The 18,805-nt window shown below is 35.3% G+C and overlaps 1 protein-coding gene across 14 annotated transcripts in view; it reads right to left on the reverse strand.

The window, feature by feature from the left end:
- KTN1 (kinectin 1) overlaps window positions 1–18,805 on the reverse strand; it is a 118,421-nt gene that overhangs the window by 22,185 nt on the left and 77,431 nt on the right. For 10 of the 14 annotated variants that reach the window (XM_019923678.3, XM_073800431.1, XM_019923742.3 and 7 more), the window contains 14 exons: window positions 14,586–14,620; window positions 14,077–14,167; window positions 13,345–13,413; window positions 12,688–12,725; window positions 11,920–12,010; window positions 11,702–11,770; window positions 10,561–10,598; window positions 9,682–9,772; window positions 9,537–9,605; window positions 9,027–9,064; window positions 7,592–7,682; window positions 5,367–5,435; window positions 4,252–4,289; window positions 2,231–2,321 (listed from right to left, as the gene is read on the reverse strand). In XM_019923678.3, the coding sequence (XP_019779237.1) occupies window positions 2,231–2,321; window positions 4,252–4,289; window positions 5,367–5,435; window positions 7,592–7,682; window positions 9,027–9,064; window positions 9,537–9,605; window positions 9,682–9,772; window positions 10,561–10,598; window positions 11,702–11,770; window positions 11,920–12,010; window positions 12,688–12,725; window positions 13,345–13,413; window positions 14,077–14,167; window positions 14,586–14,620 (918 nt within the window). The remainder of the gene's footprint in view (window positions 1–2,230; window positions 2,322–4,251; window positions 4,290–5,366; window positions 5,436–7,591; window positions 7,683–9,026; window positions 9,065–9,536; window positions 9,606–9,681; window positions 9,773–10,560; window positions 10,599–11,701; window positions 11,771–11,919; window positions 12,011–12,687; window positions 12,726–13,344; window positions 13,414–14,076; window positions 14,168–14,585; window positions 14,621–18,805) is intronic. The other 4 variants (XM_073800430.1, XM_073800429.1, XM_019923717.3 and 1 more) reach the window with 1 other exon arrangement.

Consider the following 18,805-nt stretch of genomic DNA (forward strand, 5'->3'; position numbering starts at 1 on the left):
TTTTTAGAAAGAATGATTTCAGTTTATCCATTATTGAAAGATTTTTGCTTTTTGCTTCATCAGTATTTTGCACTGCATTTAACTGCTGCTTACTGCAAAATTATTTCAATGGGAAAATATGTATATTAGCAAAAAAATAAAAAGCAATGTTTAGAAGTTTGAATGAGAAAATAAAGATGCCCACTTCCCATGTTTTAGTATACACACCAAATATGCCAGCTTTAAAGTAATTACTATGCACATATAACAAGGAAGAAAAAGCATTCAAAAGTAAACACAGAAACCAAGATTACAAATATAATTTCAGGTACATAGAATATTAGAGGATTAAGGACAGAACAAATACACAAGTATTACAAAAAGCTTTATGTGTGATTTTTAAACAGGACCCAGTATCACTCATGGGACTTTCCACTGCAGCATAACATTTTTTTCTCTAAATATGTTTTATTGATTTAACACATTTCAAGTCTACCTAGGAATGACATAGGAATTCACTGTATTTCTCTATCTTTCTTGGCATGGTCAAATGTGCATACCAAAAAGCAACCTGACAGGAACTGTATGAGCTACTTGATCAAGGCAAACGAGGAGGCTAGAAAGAGAAACAGAGGCCTTTGGAAACTGAGTTCTGAAAGATCTATTTCAACAGCATTTCATTAGCAAATACTAATAAGGACAATCTGCTATAATTCAGCCTTTCTTCAGATTTAGAAATCTAAACAGATTAAAAACAAAAACTAAAAAGCCAATAATCACCATCTATTGAATGCTTACTTATGTGCCCAACACTGTACTTGGCATGTCACAAAAATTTTCATTAATCCTCATAACAACCCTAAGAGGTATTTATTCCCATTTTATAGATGGCAAAACCACAGCTCAGGTAGGTTAATAAATGTGACCAAGTGTACACAGCAAATGAGGGGGCAGAACTAGAATGGACTGACGTTGCAGTCTGCTGGCCTCCAGTGTCCTGGCTCTTTTCACACACTTCAGTGCCTCCAGCACTGCTGCTGCTGAGGCATTAGACTGGCATTACCATACCTTCCTTATCTCAGAATCCCGATAATAAAACACAGTTAAGATGGTAACAGTAATACTGGCAAATTGAGCTTAGGTTTTCTGGCCAAGCAATGCTATTAGTAATGTTACACAAACACACAAAGGGCAATTCACATACCTAATTTTGACAAACTCAGAGGAGCAGGAACATGTCAACTTGTTAAATTAACAAATTAACGCAAACTTTGAAAAATTAGCTTTCATTAGAAAATACCCGCTTAGATTTCAATAACATTTCTGACCTTACTCAAGTCTTAACAATGATACTTTTGTGTGCAAAAATTCCTCGTCTAACAAGAACGCTTGCATTCTACTTAAAGGTGTCATCCTCTGGTCAGAGAGAATTTAAGAAACTCATCTAAATTTACTACTTGTCAATATTTCACTATCCCTTCCATTCTAACCTAAATGTATTCAGGTTTTGAGCCCTCTAATATGCTTAATTACCAAAATTTGAAACGCCTCTCAATTTAAAAAGGGAGGTGGCAGAAGACTTTGAAAGACATTTAATTATTGAAAATACTAGGTTTGAATACTGGCATTATTTTCAGTTTACAAAAAGGCTAGCCCAATCAAAATAAGAATAAAAACCTTTAATTTTAAGATACTGAGCTGAAAGAATAATTTTTCCAGATAAAAGTTTAACAGATGGGCTTCCCTGGTGGCACAGTGGTTGAGAGTCCGCCTGCCGATGCAGGGGACACGGGTTCACGCCCCGGTCCGGGAAGATCCCACATGCCGCGGAGCGGCTGGGCCCGTGAGCCATGGCCGCTGAGCCTGCGCGTCCGGAGCCTGCGCTCCGCAACGGGAGAGGCCACAACAGTGAGAGGCCCGCGTACCACAAAAAAAAACAAACAAAAAAAGTTTAACAGAAAGTCAACTATAGTTTAAAAAAAAAAAATCTGTAGCTGTAATAATTGTAATGTCAACATTTAAAATGATATTCAGACATGTACAAAATGGACTTTTCATTTATTCATTAAAAAATCCACTCTCTAATAAAGTGGTTTCCCCAATAATCCTCTCATAAAACCTACACACAAAACAGTACTTTCCTACAAAGGTTAAGAAATCTAAAGTAAAAGTTGATTAAAAAATTCTTAACCATGATATTTCAGTGAAATAATAATAATAAAAAGCTTTATTCTGATAAAAATTTGCTTACATTGTTTTTCTTCCTCTGGTGTTCAACAGCATCCTTCAAAGAAGCTAACTCATTCTGGAGACCAGTTATTTCTTTCTCTCTTTCTGAAATTCTAAACCAGAACATGAATATATATAACAATATTTTAGGTAAACAGTGAACATATTATTTGTCACTACAATAAAAACAGCAAGTAGATGATGCTTTGAAAAATGCATTAACCTAACAGGCAAACTCTTTAAGCTTAAACAGTTACCACAGAAAGCCTATCCATGAATTCCTATTTTCAGAAATAACCTTTCAAATACATTTTTACAATATGATATACTGACATTTATGCTAAAGAGAAATCATCCCCTAAGAAACAGTTCATGAATACATGAACAGCTGTAGTTGTAGTCACTTCTATTTTTATCTAGGGCAGTGAAGTAGCTATTTTCAGAGGAGTAAAAACTGATGTAGACACATTCCCTTCAATATTTTTTTTCCCCAGAAGGTAATGAAATCAATTATGACTTTAAGTGGCTAACCCACAATAAAAGCATAATATTAACGTGAGGTAGGTGTTCTCTTTTCATTTTCAAAACAGTCTTGGGGGCTTCCCTGGTGGCGCAGTGGTTAAGAGTCCGCCTGCCAATGCAGGGGACACGGGTTCGTGCCCCGGTCCGGGAAGATCCCACATGCCGCGGAGCGGCTGGGCCCGTGAGCCATGGCTGCTGAGCCTGCACGTCCGGAGCCTGTGCTCTGCAGTGGGAGAGGCCAAACCAGTGAGAGGCCCACGTACCATTAAAAAAAAAAAAAAAAAAAAAAAAAAAAGAACAGTCTTGGGATTCATGTTTTTCTGGTTCTATCAAATAAGTTAGTTTACTTCCCAGAAATGCAGAAAGAAATGGCAAAGAGTCACAATTTGATTCTGTAATAGCTGAGAGGAGGCTTGGATAGAAAATTAAAGTACAAACTGCTCTTCCCTAAGAATAAAGCTCGATATAAGGGGTTGGCAAACTAGGGTTCAGGGCATGACCCACAGTCTGATTTTGTATGGCCCTTGAGCCAAGAGCTGATTTTATGTTTTTAAACAACTGTAGGGAAAAAAGGAAAAGAAGAATATGAAACTACGTGGCCCACAGAGCCTAAAATTTTCACTGTCAGGCCATTTATAAAAAAAAGTTTGCTGACCCTTGCTCTATACAGTCAAACTCAAGACTCAATTTAATAGTAAATAATTCTAAACTAGCAAACTACCAACTGTGTAAACAAGTCAAGATGGAAGAACACACAGATATATCACTGAATATACTTCATGTGGTTGACATTTAACATGTTGAAACATACCAACTTACCTGAAATGACCTTAAAAGCAGCCTCTTAGAGAAAAATACAGACCCACAATAAAAATGTTTCAGTTAAAAAAAAAAAACTACTTAAAAGAGAGTAACCACAAAGATTACAAGATTTACTTTTTTAATGCAGAAGCTAAACCAAAATGTGCACCATTCAATTCCGCTAAGATATCAGGAGGATAATTGAGATAATTTAAGGTAAATCAGTAAAGCCTTCAAAATATAGTTAAATGTGATTAGGTATTTTCTGAATGCCTGAAAAACCAGTTATCACCCTCAACAAAATGTTCAAAAAGGGCCTCCCTGGTGGCGCAATGGTTGAGAGTCCGCCTGCCGATGCAGGGGACACGGGTTCATGCCCCGTTCCAGGAGGATCCCACATGCCGCAGAGCGGCTGGGCCCGTGAGCCATGGCCGCTGAGCCTGCGCTCCGCAACGGGAGAGGCCCGCGTAACGCAAAAAAATAAAAATAAAAAAGAAAAAGAAAAAAAAAGGTTCAAAGAAATCCAAATATCATAAAAGGTACATTTAGCTCAGCCAAAGGCACAGCTAAAGCTCTAATGACCTACAGTCCAAGAAATCCAAATAGAACTGTAAAAATTAGGGGAGCATTTGCAGTTACATCAAATTGCTTATCTGAGAACTGTTTAGTAAATAAAAACAGTTGCCACGTCCCAAATTGTGAATAAGAATTATTACTTACACTTTTAATAGTTCTTCATGAGGGGGAAAAGAAGATGCCTATTAAAACAGTTAAATGTTATTTTCAAACACAGCTTTCTAGAGGACTTCAAAAAAATTAAATCTGTTCTCAGACTAAAACTGAGACAACACCAAAGGTAAAAATATCATATATTCTATATGCCATCAAAAAGTAATTTTAATAAAAACATGTACACATTTATACAATGTACTGAGTGCTAAATCAAATCTTCATTGTCACTATATTCTTAAACTCTTCATTTAACAAACATTTATAAATTTCCTATCATGTGCAAAGCACTGAGTTAATACCTTAAATTTTCATAATGCATAATTCATATTTGACTACACTAAGCTTCCAAAAGTCAAAAAAATACCATTAATGAAGGAAAAGTATGGAAAAGTTAGTTAACTTGCATGTTACAAAAATTTAATTTTACATAATACGTAAAGGTACATAGCCCTTCACATATGGTATTTATTCCTGATGACTACAATCTCCCAAACGAAACTACTATAAGCTTCTTGTCGACAAGGACTCTAATTCTTTTGTCCTTCAAAATACTTTCGAGTTTATCCATATACATTCACAATATAAATTAATTTAAAGAATATTTTGGTGAACATTATTTTTTTTAAAAATCACACATTTTATTTTTACCAAGCAGAATTATACTCTGAGAAAGTATTTTAAATGGTGGTAAACTATTACTTATAATATTACACATTTCTTAGTTTCTCTCCAATTATAGATGTTTTGTTTGCGGAAAGGGGAAGTAGGGTATACACATGTTTTTAAGCTGACCTCTACATGATTTTATCTGACCTGCTAAGAAAGGCATTCTAAAGGATCTGAAAACATACACACACAGATACATAACAGAGCTGGAATACAGATAGTAATGTTATTTGTGTATACTTTATAAATTATAGATTATCTTATCTTGGCTATAGCATAGCAAACTGCTTTGTTTTTTAGGAAATTTGATAAACACTTATAAATAAAACAACACATACTTTATTCTCAATGAAAAGGCAAAATGGTAATACTTATGGTCATGAGTCATAAAATTTTTTACCACATAAATAAAAGGCAAGGCATCTAACAGTACCTACCTGTTGGTAGTTCTGCTGCTTAAGCTCCTCAATTTGTGATTTAAACAATTTGTTTTCATCTTGTACTTCCTATTTAAACAAAAATTAAACATGAACACATGGACAGAGCTTTTATTTTCCATATAAGCTTTAAAACGTATCATACAGGCAAATTCTACAATAGTAACAATTTTTAAAGGGTGTAATAAGCCCTATATTAAAATACATTATAATTGAGAGTCGATTATAAAATACATTATAATTGAGAATCGATTATAAAATACATTATAATTGAGAGTCAAGAGAGTCCCCTGCTGATGCAGGGGACACGGGTTCGTGCCCCGGTCCGGGAGGATCCCTCATGCCGTGGAGCGGCGGGGCCTGTGGGCCATGGCCGCTGACCCTGCGTGACCGGAGCTTGTGCTCTGCGACGGGAGAGGCCACAGCAGAGAGGGGTCCGCGTACCGCAAAAAAAAAATTATAAAATTAGAATAATTCAATTATTCAGTACTAGCCTGGGAGTGGGTATGTCTCAATGGAAGAAAACAGGATCCAGAAACAGACCCAAACACATGTCAGAATTTACTACAGGGTGACACCTCAGATCAGTAGGGCAAGTCCTACTGGTATTTTGGGCCGTATTTTCTTTATTATGGGGGCTGCCCACATACTGTAAGATGTTCAGCAGCATCCACAGCCTCCATTTACTGGATGCAGTAGCACCCCTCCGCCAGCTGTGATAACCAAAAATGTCTCCAAATATTGCTAAATGTTCCAGGCAGGGGACAGAGCCACTGCAGTCAAGTAATAATCGATTATTTAATAATGTGGCTAGTCTTTTATTTTTTTTAAGGTTGAAATGCTATTCTTATAACTTACTCCAATAAATTACATGTGAATAAAACATCTAAGCAAAAAAAATAAATTATAAACATAGTATTATTAGAAGAAAACACGTGAAAACATTTTTATGATCATAGAGTCAGAGATAACTTTCATTTCAAGACTTCAAACTCAGCAAACTACTTAACATTTCAGTACATAAAAATTTCCAAAGCGGGGGGGGCGGGGGGGGGCAGGAATTAAGTCGAAAGAAAAACTAAAATAAATCACCTCACATGACAAGAAGGCTAACTTCCCTTACTATGTTAAAAGGATCTTATAAATTAATAAGAAAAAGTCAACCCAGAGGGGAAAATGTAGGAAAAATTACAGGCCAATTCATACACAAATGATGAGTGCTTAACTTCTCTATCAAATACAAATTACAATAATCTGACCATCTTTCAAGCATAATATCAAATGTTTTCATCTTCATCAGTGTTGAAGAGGATGAAAAGGAAATGGCTCTCTGTTGGAGAGTGTAATTTAGTTGTTGTAGTCTGGTTGTTTAATTTAGTGCAATTTAGTTTAGTTGTAATTTAGTCTGTTGGAGAGTATAAATTAGTAAAAACACTTTGGAGGACAATTTAGCATTATATGACAAAATTTAAAATGAACCTACTTGGGAAGGAAAGGGAATGTGACAGAACCAACCCTTGGAGCATGAAATGTGAGCACAAGTATCTGAGACAGTGCAGACATCTAAAATTTCCTATTACTTCAAAACAATGTTTTGTAAGGACTTTCAATACTAACTACATGAAGATGAAGAGATACTATTTTCTATTTTAACTATCACTTTCAAGAAGGAAAAAACCCCTCTGCATAAAATCCAAAATCTCACTTGTAGGAATTATAAATACAGATATAGTATAGTAGCATAAGTATTGAAAATGTGTGTGTAAGGATATTCACCATAGAACTGTTGTAACAGGAAACACAACTCTAAATAATGTAAGTATCCATAAACCAGGACTGGTTGTATAAATGATAATACAATCATACAAAAGAATACCATGAAGCCATTCAACGTTAAAGATAAAGATGTGCTTATGTGGAAGGACCTCAAAAACATTATTAATTGGGTGGGGGGAGCAAAATACAAAATTGTGTATGATTAAATACAATATGTTTAAAAACTATTAAGTACACACACACACACACACACACACATTTTATGCATGGGCGCTTGCTCAAAAGATATATAAATAATTGATAGTAGTTATCTCTGAGGAATGAGACCCAGTATCTGGGTAGGAGGGAATGTCATTTTGCATTCAATTTTCTTTTGCAGTAGTTAAAATTGTTTTCAAACATGCAAAGACAGTAACTCACATGATAATTTTAAGTATAAACATATTTACCTGTAACAGCTTTGTTTTTCTAGAAAGATCACTCTCCCTTTCTTTTACCACAGTTTCTAATCTCTTCATTTCATTTTCCTTTTCTTTCAACCTAGAATTTTTACAAAGACGTTATATTTAGTTAGGTGAATCGGTGGAGCACAGGAGAATTTTAGGACAGTAAAACTTTTTTTTATAATACTGTAATGATGGATACATGTCATCATACATTGGTCAAAAACCCCTAGAATGTACAAAAGGCGTGAACACTAATGGATACTATGGACTTTAGTTAATAGCAATATATTGATTTGCTTCATCAGTTGTAACAAATTACCACGCAAATGCAAGATGTAAATAAGAAGAAAAATGGGGAGGAGGGTATATAGAAATTCTCTGTACTGCTCTCTCAATTTTTTCTGTAAACCTAAAAAAGCCCCCCCAAATATTATATTAATTTTCTTTAATGTGAGGTAGAAATAAATCTAAAATCATACTTTAATGATCTATATACCTACTACAAATAGGCCTCAAACGTCTCTAAGCTTTCTATTAGCAAATGATAGAAAAGCACCTTGACAGTTATATAATGCCCATAAGATAAACAGTTAGTTGTACATATGAGCAATCTTAGTGCCAATAAAGACATCTCCTTTTTCTCCATAAAGATAATGACCTAATAAATATCTTCACTATCTTACTTTTTTAAAGATACAGTTTCAAAGGGCCACTTCTTAAACATCAATAAAGACTGATGAGATTACATCAAAGGAAAAATCTCTTAAAAGTAATTGATAGAAGGCCAAAACAATGAAGTACAGATACCTTTCTTACCACTGTAGACTAATTTAGTTTAAGAAAACAGACTTCATAGGATAAAAATTGTCTAGGATAACATCTATTAAGACTGATACCTCCTATGCTCATCAGATTCAGTATTTTTACTAATCGGCACAGCATTAACTGATACAACAACAGATACCATTTTCCCCCAAAGGCAAGTTACTTTTATAGAAAGATTCAATATTCATTATCAAGATTATGGCTAAGATTATCTTCTGGTTAATTCAGAGATGTTATTCTTTCAAATACTAAAAATGATTTTGATTTGAAATAAATTTAACCTCTCTTTATAATAATTACATACTTCATTTAGAAAGAGAGAGAGAGAGAGAGAAAACTTAAATAAAACCAACCAGTCTATATTAGCAGAAAGAGCATCTCAGAAAATGCATTTGAAGGATTTGGAAAAGATAAAGTCTCCAGGTATCAGAAAGCATTTGAAAGGCCTCTGTTTTATTATACCAAACAGAGATTTAACTTATTTGCCCCTGGACTATAATTCCTACTTAACAAGAAAGTTAATAACTTAGAAGAAACTCATCATAATATTCAAGGACAGTCTAGAAAATATTGAGAAGTTCCTCTTTAAAATGCTGGCTAAAAGTATACTTACACAATCTCAAGTTCTTCAAATCGTGAGGCAGAACATGCCTAAGAAACAGATTCACATTTTTAATTATAACATGAAAAAGATCAGGTTCTACAATATATTATCTATAGAATCACTCACCAGTAAAATAAAAACACAATTATATGTGGTAAATTTAAGATTGGGCCATTCATAAAACAAAGAATGGATTTTCTTTATTTAACTTAATTGTTAATATCCATTTGTTAAAGGATTACAGATTAATACACCAATTAAACACAGACTTAAAAATGAGAATAAGAGTCCATCTGAAAAAGTAAGGAGAGGAAATTCTTTCAGACTTATGTTGACAAATGAGGCAGTAGTAGACTTGACAGGGATAAAAGTTATTTTATCAACAACAAAACAACGATACAACAGTAATTTTTATGGCAAAAAACTCAGAGAACATATTAACTTCTTTGCTTTCTAGTACAGTAAAATAAAGATTCCTCATGTTTTATAAAATATGCTGGTAATCTGTTTATACTATACCTCTCGCAAGTTATGTTGTGCTACCTCCTGAACGTGAGCTTTCAAAGATTCATTTTCTTCTTGAAGATCCTGAAGAAGAATAAGTCTAAATAAAAGTGATATTCAAGTATAAAAAAGGTGTTTACTATTGTTTTTAACTTCTCACCTGTAACCATTTCCCTTTATTGGCTAGGTCTTTCTCCTTCTCTTCTAAAACAGTCTTCATGGTATTCATCTGTTCCTCCTTTCCTTTTAATCTAACAATAAGTTAAGAACTATCAGTGAAAATGTTACATGACTAAACAAAGTAAAAATACTGGAGACTGGAAAAGCGTATTTTAGGTTGTACTCATAACCCGAACTGATTAAATAAACTAAAAAATAAATATTTCAAGTATAAAGGCATATAAGATTTTGGAGATATCAAATTAAGCAGTAGCTCTACTCCCACCCCTTAACACCCTGTTTAAGTCAATACCAGCAAATTTAGCTTATCACAACTAGTTTGGGTATGAAATATATAACCAGTTTCACAGTGGCTATTAAAATGGGCAAAGAGCAACATTGTCAGTTGAAGGTCACATTCAGATTATAAAGCAGAAAAATAAGACTTCCACTCTATCCCCATTCCCATCAAAAAACCTATAGGTTAAATCCTAATGAAAAATTTAAGACTTTGAGGCCTTTGTGAGATATAATTTGATGGGGTTTTTTTGTTTGTTTGTTTGTTTGTTTTGAGGTATGTGGGCCTCTCACTGTTGTGGCCTCTCCCGTTGCGGAGCAACAGGCTCCGGACGCGCAGGCTCAGCGGCCACGGCTCACGGGCCTAGCCGCTCCGCGGCATGTGGGATCTTCCCGGACCGGGGCACGAACCCGTGTCCCCTGCATCGGCAGGCGGACTCTCAACCACTGTGCCACCAGGGAAGCCCGATGTTCTTTAAAATATTACTTGAAATCAAATAAAAAGGAGCTACAATTTTCATTATAATTATGTTTAACTTGTGGAAGAAAGATATTAAAGGGAAATGAGGCAAATGGTACTTACAAGTTCTGAAGTTCTTGAACTTGAGAAGTGATAGATAACTAAAATATAAAGAAAGAAGCAGAAAAAAAGCAATTCATAATCCTTTCAGTTTACCTTAATAGGCTTTATGGTAAACCTTAAAATGTGCACACTTCAAATTACAAAGACCTAGCCAAAACAGAGATGACTTGATTTCACCTTCTCGACTCCAATGACAGTAAGAGTAATAAATTAAAAATGGGGGGGGGGGGGTAGAAGAGACAAGGAATATGGTTATGAATAAGTCTAAACAATGTGATACTTTTTTAAATTGTGAAAATCAGAATATTAACTGTCCACATACCTCCCTATCTTGTCAAAGCGCTTTTTCTTCCCACTCTTCAAGGCCAACTACTCAACAGTACTCTATATTGTCCTTTAATCTCCTCTTCTTACCATACACAGTTCAATAGTACCTTTCATTCCCCACTGCCTTCTCACAGTCCCTTCAGATCTTGGCTTAGATGTCAGTTCCTCAGAAGGAGACCTTCCTGAACTCTCAGTCTATATTAGGAATTTAATCTTTTCCTCATACCCTATTTCATTCAACACATTATCTCCAACCACTAACATAGTACTTTGATAAGCAGGAGGAACTGAATAAATATTGAATGAATCTGTTGGTTGGATGAATGAATGAATCATCTCTTCCATGCAATCTCACCACTTTTTTCAATCAAACCTTATCAGATTATATTCACCAAAACCACCCATCTATTTCCAGTAACCACATCTACCTCTGAAATCCCCCAATGAAATCTGTACTTTATTCTATAGGCAAAGGTTGAGCAATACGTATTCTATAACAAAATGTTTTGGAACATGCAGTCAAAAAAAAAAAAAAGGTTTACCAAAGTGTTTTTTTTTTTTTAAGTTGGCAAACTAAAATGAAACATTAATAAAGAAAACTTTCCAGAAAAAAACTTTAAACAGTTAAAAGATATGTTGATTAAAATATTAAAACATTTTCTCAAATCAGGCAAAAATAATAAAAAAGCACATAACCCAATATACTTACAGCACACTACTAAAAGTTTTCTTCTGAGTAACAGAAAAAAACCAAATAGTTCATTAATACACATACACTAATGAATCTGTCATGCTATGGCTCTGGGATTTTTACCTGTTGAGCCTTTTCAAGCTGGATATTTCCTATTTCTTCTTTTAGAGCCTCTATTTCCTGTTTCAAATCCTTGACAATGACAAAACAGACAAGATTGGACAATGGAAACACAGAAATTGACATAAAATGCAATGTACAGACAAACACATGAAATTAAATGGTATTCACTAAAGTTGATAAACAAAAAAGCAAAACATAAGTTTTCTCTCTCTCAATACCTGAATAGTTTTCTCCTTATTAGCAACTTTGAGAAGTTCAGCTTCCAGAAGCTCTTCCACAGACTTGATCTTTCCATCTTTTTCATGGATCCTTAGATAAAGAAATGCATTATTAAACTTCGGGAGAAATCATCAAGATCCACCAACTAAGATATAAAAATAGTACCAAATCATTAATAGGCTCACCAAATCAACTCTTCCCATTTTAAGTAAAAGAGCAACCATATTTTGCAGACAGAAGGGGAAAAAAATACTTAAAGCTCTTCCTAAATGAGAATTAAGCAGTAACTACCAGATGGCTGAAGCCTATGCACGCAAGGAGAAGCTGGTGACATGTTTCCAAAGTGCACAGGGAATATAAGATTTGCACCCCAAAGAATACTAAGGAGAACTGAGTTCCTCTCAACAATATAGGTTTCTGGGCTCTGAAAGCTATGGCAAAACTTACATACAATTATGGTATTAAACTTTATAGACACTTCAAGAAAACAACACATACAAGGAACTGATCTCTATCCAATATAACCTGTTCATTAACAGTTCCTAGTGCAGAAACAGAAAATTAACGATTTGATGCCACAAGTTAATAAATGGAGTCAATCATGGAAACTGATTTTTTAACAACTGCACTGGGAAAGCACAGCTAAGTCTCCTTATTCCAGCAATGAAAACTCCTAGCCATCTTAATTGCACAATAAAACAAGATTTATGAGCACTAATAAAACTGGACCAAAAGAAAAAGACCAGTTTAATAATGTCATTACTTACACTTTCTTAAGTTCTTCAACTAGAGATGCAAAGGAAACCTAGAAATAGGAAGGTATCCTACTTGGTAATTTGCTCAAAATATAAATGGGTCATAAATAGAAAAGTATGTTGTTCTTTAAATTTTCCACTACACCAAAACCCCGGAAAAGTAAACCTGGGAAGTAATTCTTTCTATATTTTTTTAAATGTCATAATTATGAAAATGAAAAGCACTTTGAAAGTAAGCAGCTTTAAAGCTACTTATGGTAAGTGTAGGTCAAAAGAAAAACCAATAGATAAATATTAAAATTATTGACTCAATGATTCTAACCAGATAAGGAGAAAATAGGAAATTTCCTAACTTCAGGTAACCTCTTTTACTATTATTTAGAGTCTTACTTTATATATGTATACTCAAAACCTTTTATCACTATAGTAACAAGCAATGACATCCTACCTAGAATACTCTATCCAGTGCCTGGCATAAAGTAAGCATTTAATAAATTGCAGCTTCTATTACTGATAATCAAGTCACCAATCATTCACAGATTAAAACTATAATTGACAAATTCCATGTTGGAGAAGGGAGGAACAAAAAAAAGGCTTGCTGCTATATTTGATAACAGGTTTGCACAACGTTTAAAAGAGAACGGTTGCAGGATCTACTAAATATATTACCTGATCATTTTGCTTGGCCTTTAAGTCTTGAACTTCTTTTGTCAGAGATGAATTTTCTGTTCTTATTGCCTTTTTCAAAGACACATAAGCACAACATACTTTTATTTTCTGAAAAAACAGCTAGCTTCTCATTTTTCTCTAGCTGCTTCTTTTCCTCTCTGAAGGCCCAGAAATCTCAGTTGCTCTATATGTCTACAATTCTGCAAATGGACTTTAATTCAATTATCCTCACAAGTATTTCTACTTATGTTTCCACAACCTGAAAACCACACAGTCAAGTCACTTCTCTCCCTAAAATCAAATACACCTTTTACCTTATTTCTTCCAGCAATCCTATCCAAATTAAGTTAGTTAAGGCTAATGATAATCATAAAATAAAACTGCATTCTCTCCATTCTATGGCCTCCAATACTATTTCATGAACTTATCAAGTCCACTAGTTATTCTTGTAACTAGTTGTTGTTTGGTTATAATTCGGGCATGAGTGGAGGTGGGGGAGCATCTATTACAAACCATAACAATAATATCTACATCATTAAGGCAGTGAATGCTATAGGTAACTACACATTTTTGTATTTATAATAAAATCTTAAATTTAATGAAAAAGGACATCATATAAATTCATAAAATGTGGGTAACTAAAAGGTATGGGAAAAATATTACACATTACAGTAAAACCGCTTCATGTTCACTGAATAATCGTAAGGAAAACAAATATACAAAATTCTTTACATTCAGTTCTTCCTCTTTAGTGGCCACCTGAATAAGTCCAGTTTCAAGTAATTCTTCTACAGTCTTCAACTTCTCATCTTTTTCTTGAATGCTGAAATTATAAATTTAAAACACATGTATGAACTATTTTTCAAAGAAAACAATATGATTTCTAAATAAATATTTTACATGGATCAACTCCTATGCCCATTTTTCCTTATAAACTTTCAATTCTAGAAAGGTTTCTAAGGATCTTTGGTCATGGTCCAAGGGTAGTCCCTCTTTACCAAAAACTAAACTGTATTCAAGTAATGCATGCTTACATGCTAGCCTAAACAAGTAAATCATGGCCACACATGACACCCACAAACTTAATGTAATTCCAAATCAATCAATAGTACACCACTCTCTTCCATTATGAAGTACAAAGAGAATTTTAAGAATTTAGATTAATATAGTTAATAATTCTGCTATCTCACACTTGGTAGAAATGAGTCATTAAAATATTTTTAAAAAATTTAATCTCTTACCATCTTTCCATTTGTTCCAAAACATCTTTATTAGGCTAAAATAAAATCACCAAAAAAGAAAAAAAAAAAAGATTAATTTTACCAAGTCTGCATGAGGTAAAACTACTTCAGAAATAGAATTCTATTAGTATTAATTAGATCCAAAATTTAGGAAGATGATCCATGTTTGAAGACTGCTAATAGTTAAAGAATTACTGAATTCAGAAAACACAAGACAGGGGCGTCCCTGATGGTGCAGTGGTTAAGAATCTGCCTGCCAATGCAGGGGACACGGGTTGAGCCCTGGTCCGTGAAGACCCCATATGCCGTGGAGCAACTAACTGTGGCCATGTGCCACAACTACTGAGCCCACGTGCCTAGAGCCCGTGCTCTGCAACGAGAAGCCACCGCAATAAGAAGCCCGCACACCGCAACAAAGAGTAGCCCCCGGCTGCCACAACTAGAGAAAGTCTGTGTGCAGCAATGAAGACCCAACGCAGGCAAAAATTTTAAAAAATAAAATAAATAAATTTATAAAAAAAGAAAAGAAAACACAGGACAGAAAAGACGAGGCTACACACAAGACACAGAAAAAGATGAAGTATAAAATGGGCTGGCAAAAATGAACTAGTCCCTTGTTAAGTTTTTAATTACTATAAAAGAAATATTAAGGATAAGCAGAGAATTTGCTCCTCCTTTACATTAATTCTTCAAATCTAAAATTCCAAGGCTCTAAGGCCTTGCAGGCCAAGAAGGAGGCTTTGTTCCTTTTTTTTTTTTTAAAAAGTAACATATAAGGCAAGTGCACAAATCCTGTGTACAATTCAATGAATTTTTAACATGTAGATTTCACATAACCAACACCTAAGCCAATATACAGAATGTTTTAAAATTGATTGTAGGTACTTCCCTGGTGGCGCAGTGATTAAGAATCCACCTGCTAATGCAGGGGACACTGGTTCAATCCCTGGTCCAAGAAGATCCCACATGCCACAGAGCAACTAAACCTGCGAGCCACAACTACTGAGCCCGCGTGCCACAACTACTGAAGCCCACGCACCTAGAGCCTGTGCTCTGCAATGAGAGAAGCCACGGCAATGAGAAGCCTGCACACCGCAAAGAAGAGTAGCCCCCACTCACTGCAACTAAACAAAAGCCCACGCGCAGCAACGAAGACCCAATGCAGCCAAAAATAGTTAAATAAATAAATTTATAAGAGTAAAAAATAAAATAAAACTGATTGTGAAGTGCAGAAGCAACACAAGAACGTATTCTCCTTGCTACATTAAAACATGACATGTGAGCTGATCCCAACCATTCACCCATCCTTCTAGCATCCCGCCCATACACTTTACAAAGTCCTCAGTGTTATATTTACTATGTGTCCAGAAGCAAGGTTTCCCCCTCAGCATTCCTAGGTCTTCAGGCAGCTAAGCAACCTGACAAAACAGGTTTGGGGTCTTTTTCCCTTCAACATTCTCTTCTACCCATACCATTCCCTACCTGCTTTCTCCTAATTTTGTTGGTTTCATAATTTTTTTTCCAATTTTATTACAACAATTTTTCACAAATACTATTAATTTTTCCATTACCAAATCCAAGTCATAAGATTCCACTTTCAACGTATTTCTAAAAATTAACCCCCTTTTCTTCAGTGTCTTAGGTTAGATCCTCAGCTTTACTCATCTTAAATATCACAATACCCTAATTCTTCTCCCTGTCTCTAGAGTTCATAAGGACTATACCGTGAGAGGTACAGAACTTCCGAATGGGAAAAAAAAAACTTTCCTACCATCAGAAAGGACATAGGAGCTGTCAAAAGTACATTAAATCATGTTTATAAATTGTGAAAAATAAATCATGCAGTAAGTTTATAAATCTTTCATCAAGATGGCTTTCGTCCATTTTTTTTTAATAAATTTTTTAATTGTATTATTTTATTTTATTTATTTTGGCCTTGTTAGGTCTTCATTGCTGTGCGCATGCTTTTTCTCTGATTGTGGCAAGTGGGGGCTACTCTTCATTGGGTGCGCAGGCTTCTCACCGCAGTGGCTTCTCTCGTTGTGGAGCACGGGCTGTAGGTGCATGGGCTTCAGTAGTTGTGGCACGTGGGCTCAGTAGTTGTGGCTCATGGGCTCTAGAGTGCAGGCTCAGTAGTTGTGGTGCACGGGCTTAGCTGGTCCGTGGCACGTGGGATCTTCCTGGACCAGGGCTTGAACCCGTGTCCCCTGCATTGGCAGGCGGATTCTTAACCACTGCACCACCAGGGAAGTCCTGTCCATCTTTATTTTTGATGCATGTCCCACATAAAAACAATACAAAGTAGGTGACTATGTATGGTGACAGACATTAACTAGACTTACTGTGATCATTTCACAGTAACACAAATATAGAATCATTATGTTGCACACTTGAAATTAACATGTCAATTGTATCTCAATTTTTTAAAAAAGACAACACTATTAAGTCCTAGTTATATGCAGCTTGATCATTTAGTTGTATTACACCTTTAGTACTGCATACTTCACTACCACATAAATTCAAACACCTCATGGTTACCAGAATGATCCAACTAAAATACTAGACAAAATGCTGATTCATTCTTTCAACATCCTTCAGTAGCATATCACATTCTAGATCAAGCTCATGGTCCTTACACAGCCTACAAAGTCCTTCATGATTAGGCCCTAGCAAATCTTTCTCTTCCCCTTAATACCTCATACTTTGCACTTCCACAATATGCCAATATGCTCTGAATATGCCAATTTGGCCACACTACCATGACTTTTAACACTGTATCCCCTCAGTTTGGATTGCCCCATAGCTGTCAGCAAATTCTTGGCTATTTTTCAAAATCAGGTTTAGCTGTCCCCTCTCTGTGGCACCTCTTACTCTCCTTCAGATAGAATTATCTCTTCCTCTAAACCTGTACACACAGTTTAAAATTTTTTCAAAAAAAGAATTTTATTCATCACACTTTTTCTGCGTGTACACCTAATTCCACACTAAACCACATTCTTGGGGCAAGAACCAAGTCTCATTCATCTCTGTAGCCTTAGCATTGCAGCATAGTACCTAGCATACTCTCCATTAGTAAAAATTTAATGGACTCAATATCCTTTAACAAGGTTACAGTTTAACAAGTACTCTTGGTCAATTGCTCACTGAATGTTCAACTGCATGAAATCGACCCAACTTAGTTATCTATCCAATATTTTACCTTTATACATTATTAACCTAATCCAATCCAATTTTCTCCTCCGTGGATGACTTTCAAAACTACATCATACAACAATGAATTATTCTGCAATAAAACAGAACCAGGCTGCAGGGCAAAAGAAAAAAACTTCCTACTGCTACAGTTTTCGCTTAATAATCTTTATCTTTGAATCTTAAAAAACTACTAGTAAAAAGTCATGCTGTTCCTTTGCTAAAAAGTCAAGATGCTCAAAAAAAAATAAGACACCTCAGGACCTTCCCCCACAAAAAGTATTATTTTATTCTGAAGAAATGAGATCTTAGTAACTGATTTATTTCTTTGATCTATCCATAGGCCTACATCCAAATGGAGTCTTCTCTTCTCTAGTATATAAACAGGTTACCTTACCTGATATTTGCTGTCTTTCTGCTTCCTACACCTAAAGAAACAACAAAAACTTGGCACCATTATTGGTTTGTGCTTCAATAAGCTCAATTTTTTCCTCCAGGATAAAAATCCATGGAGCAAAGAGACAGAATTTTTTTTACATAACTAAACTGTTCATCTCTCAACTGTCACTTGGAATTCTGACTGCTGGGTAGGAAGGGGTTAAAGAAAGGTGGAAATGAAAGAAATTCAAATTATGCTAATCTTTATCTCTTCCTTCACTAGCAGTGGCAATAAAAATGACCAGAGGAGGGCTTCCCTGGTGGCGCAGTGGTTGAGAGTCTGCCTGCCGATGCAGCGCGGTTTGTGCCCTGGTCCAGGAGGGTCCCACATGCCGCGGAGCAGCTGGGCCCGTGAGCCATGGCCGCTGAGCCTGCGGGTCCGGAGCCTGTGCTCCACAGCAGGAGAGGCCACAACAGTGAGATGCCCGCGTACCACAAAAAAAAAAAAAAAAAAGACCAGAGGAAAAACCAAAGAGCTGGTTCTCTGGTCTGCTAAGATCAGAGAGAGAAGTCACAATGACAACCAAAAACATAACATCACAGTCATATGCTTTCTAGACTATTTAAAAAAAAAAAAAAAAGCTTTCGGAACA

Source organism: Tursiops truncatus, chromosome 2, assembly GCF_011762595.2.
Source record: "Tursiops truncatus isolate mTurTru1 chromosome 2, mTurTru1.mat.Y, whole genome shotgun sequence".
Classification (NCBI taxonomy): Eukaryota; Metazoa; Chordata; class Mammalia; order Artiodactyla; family Delphinidae; genus Tursiops; species Tursiops truncatus.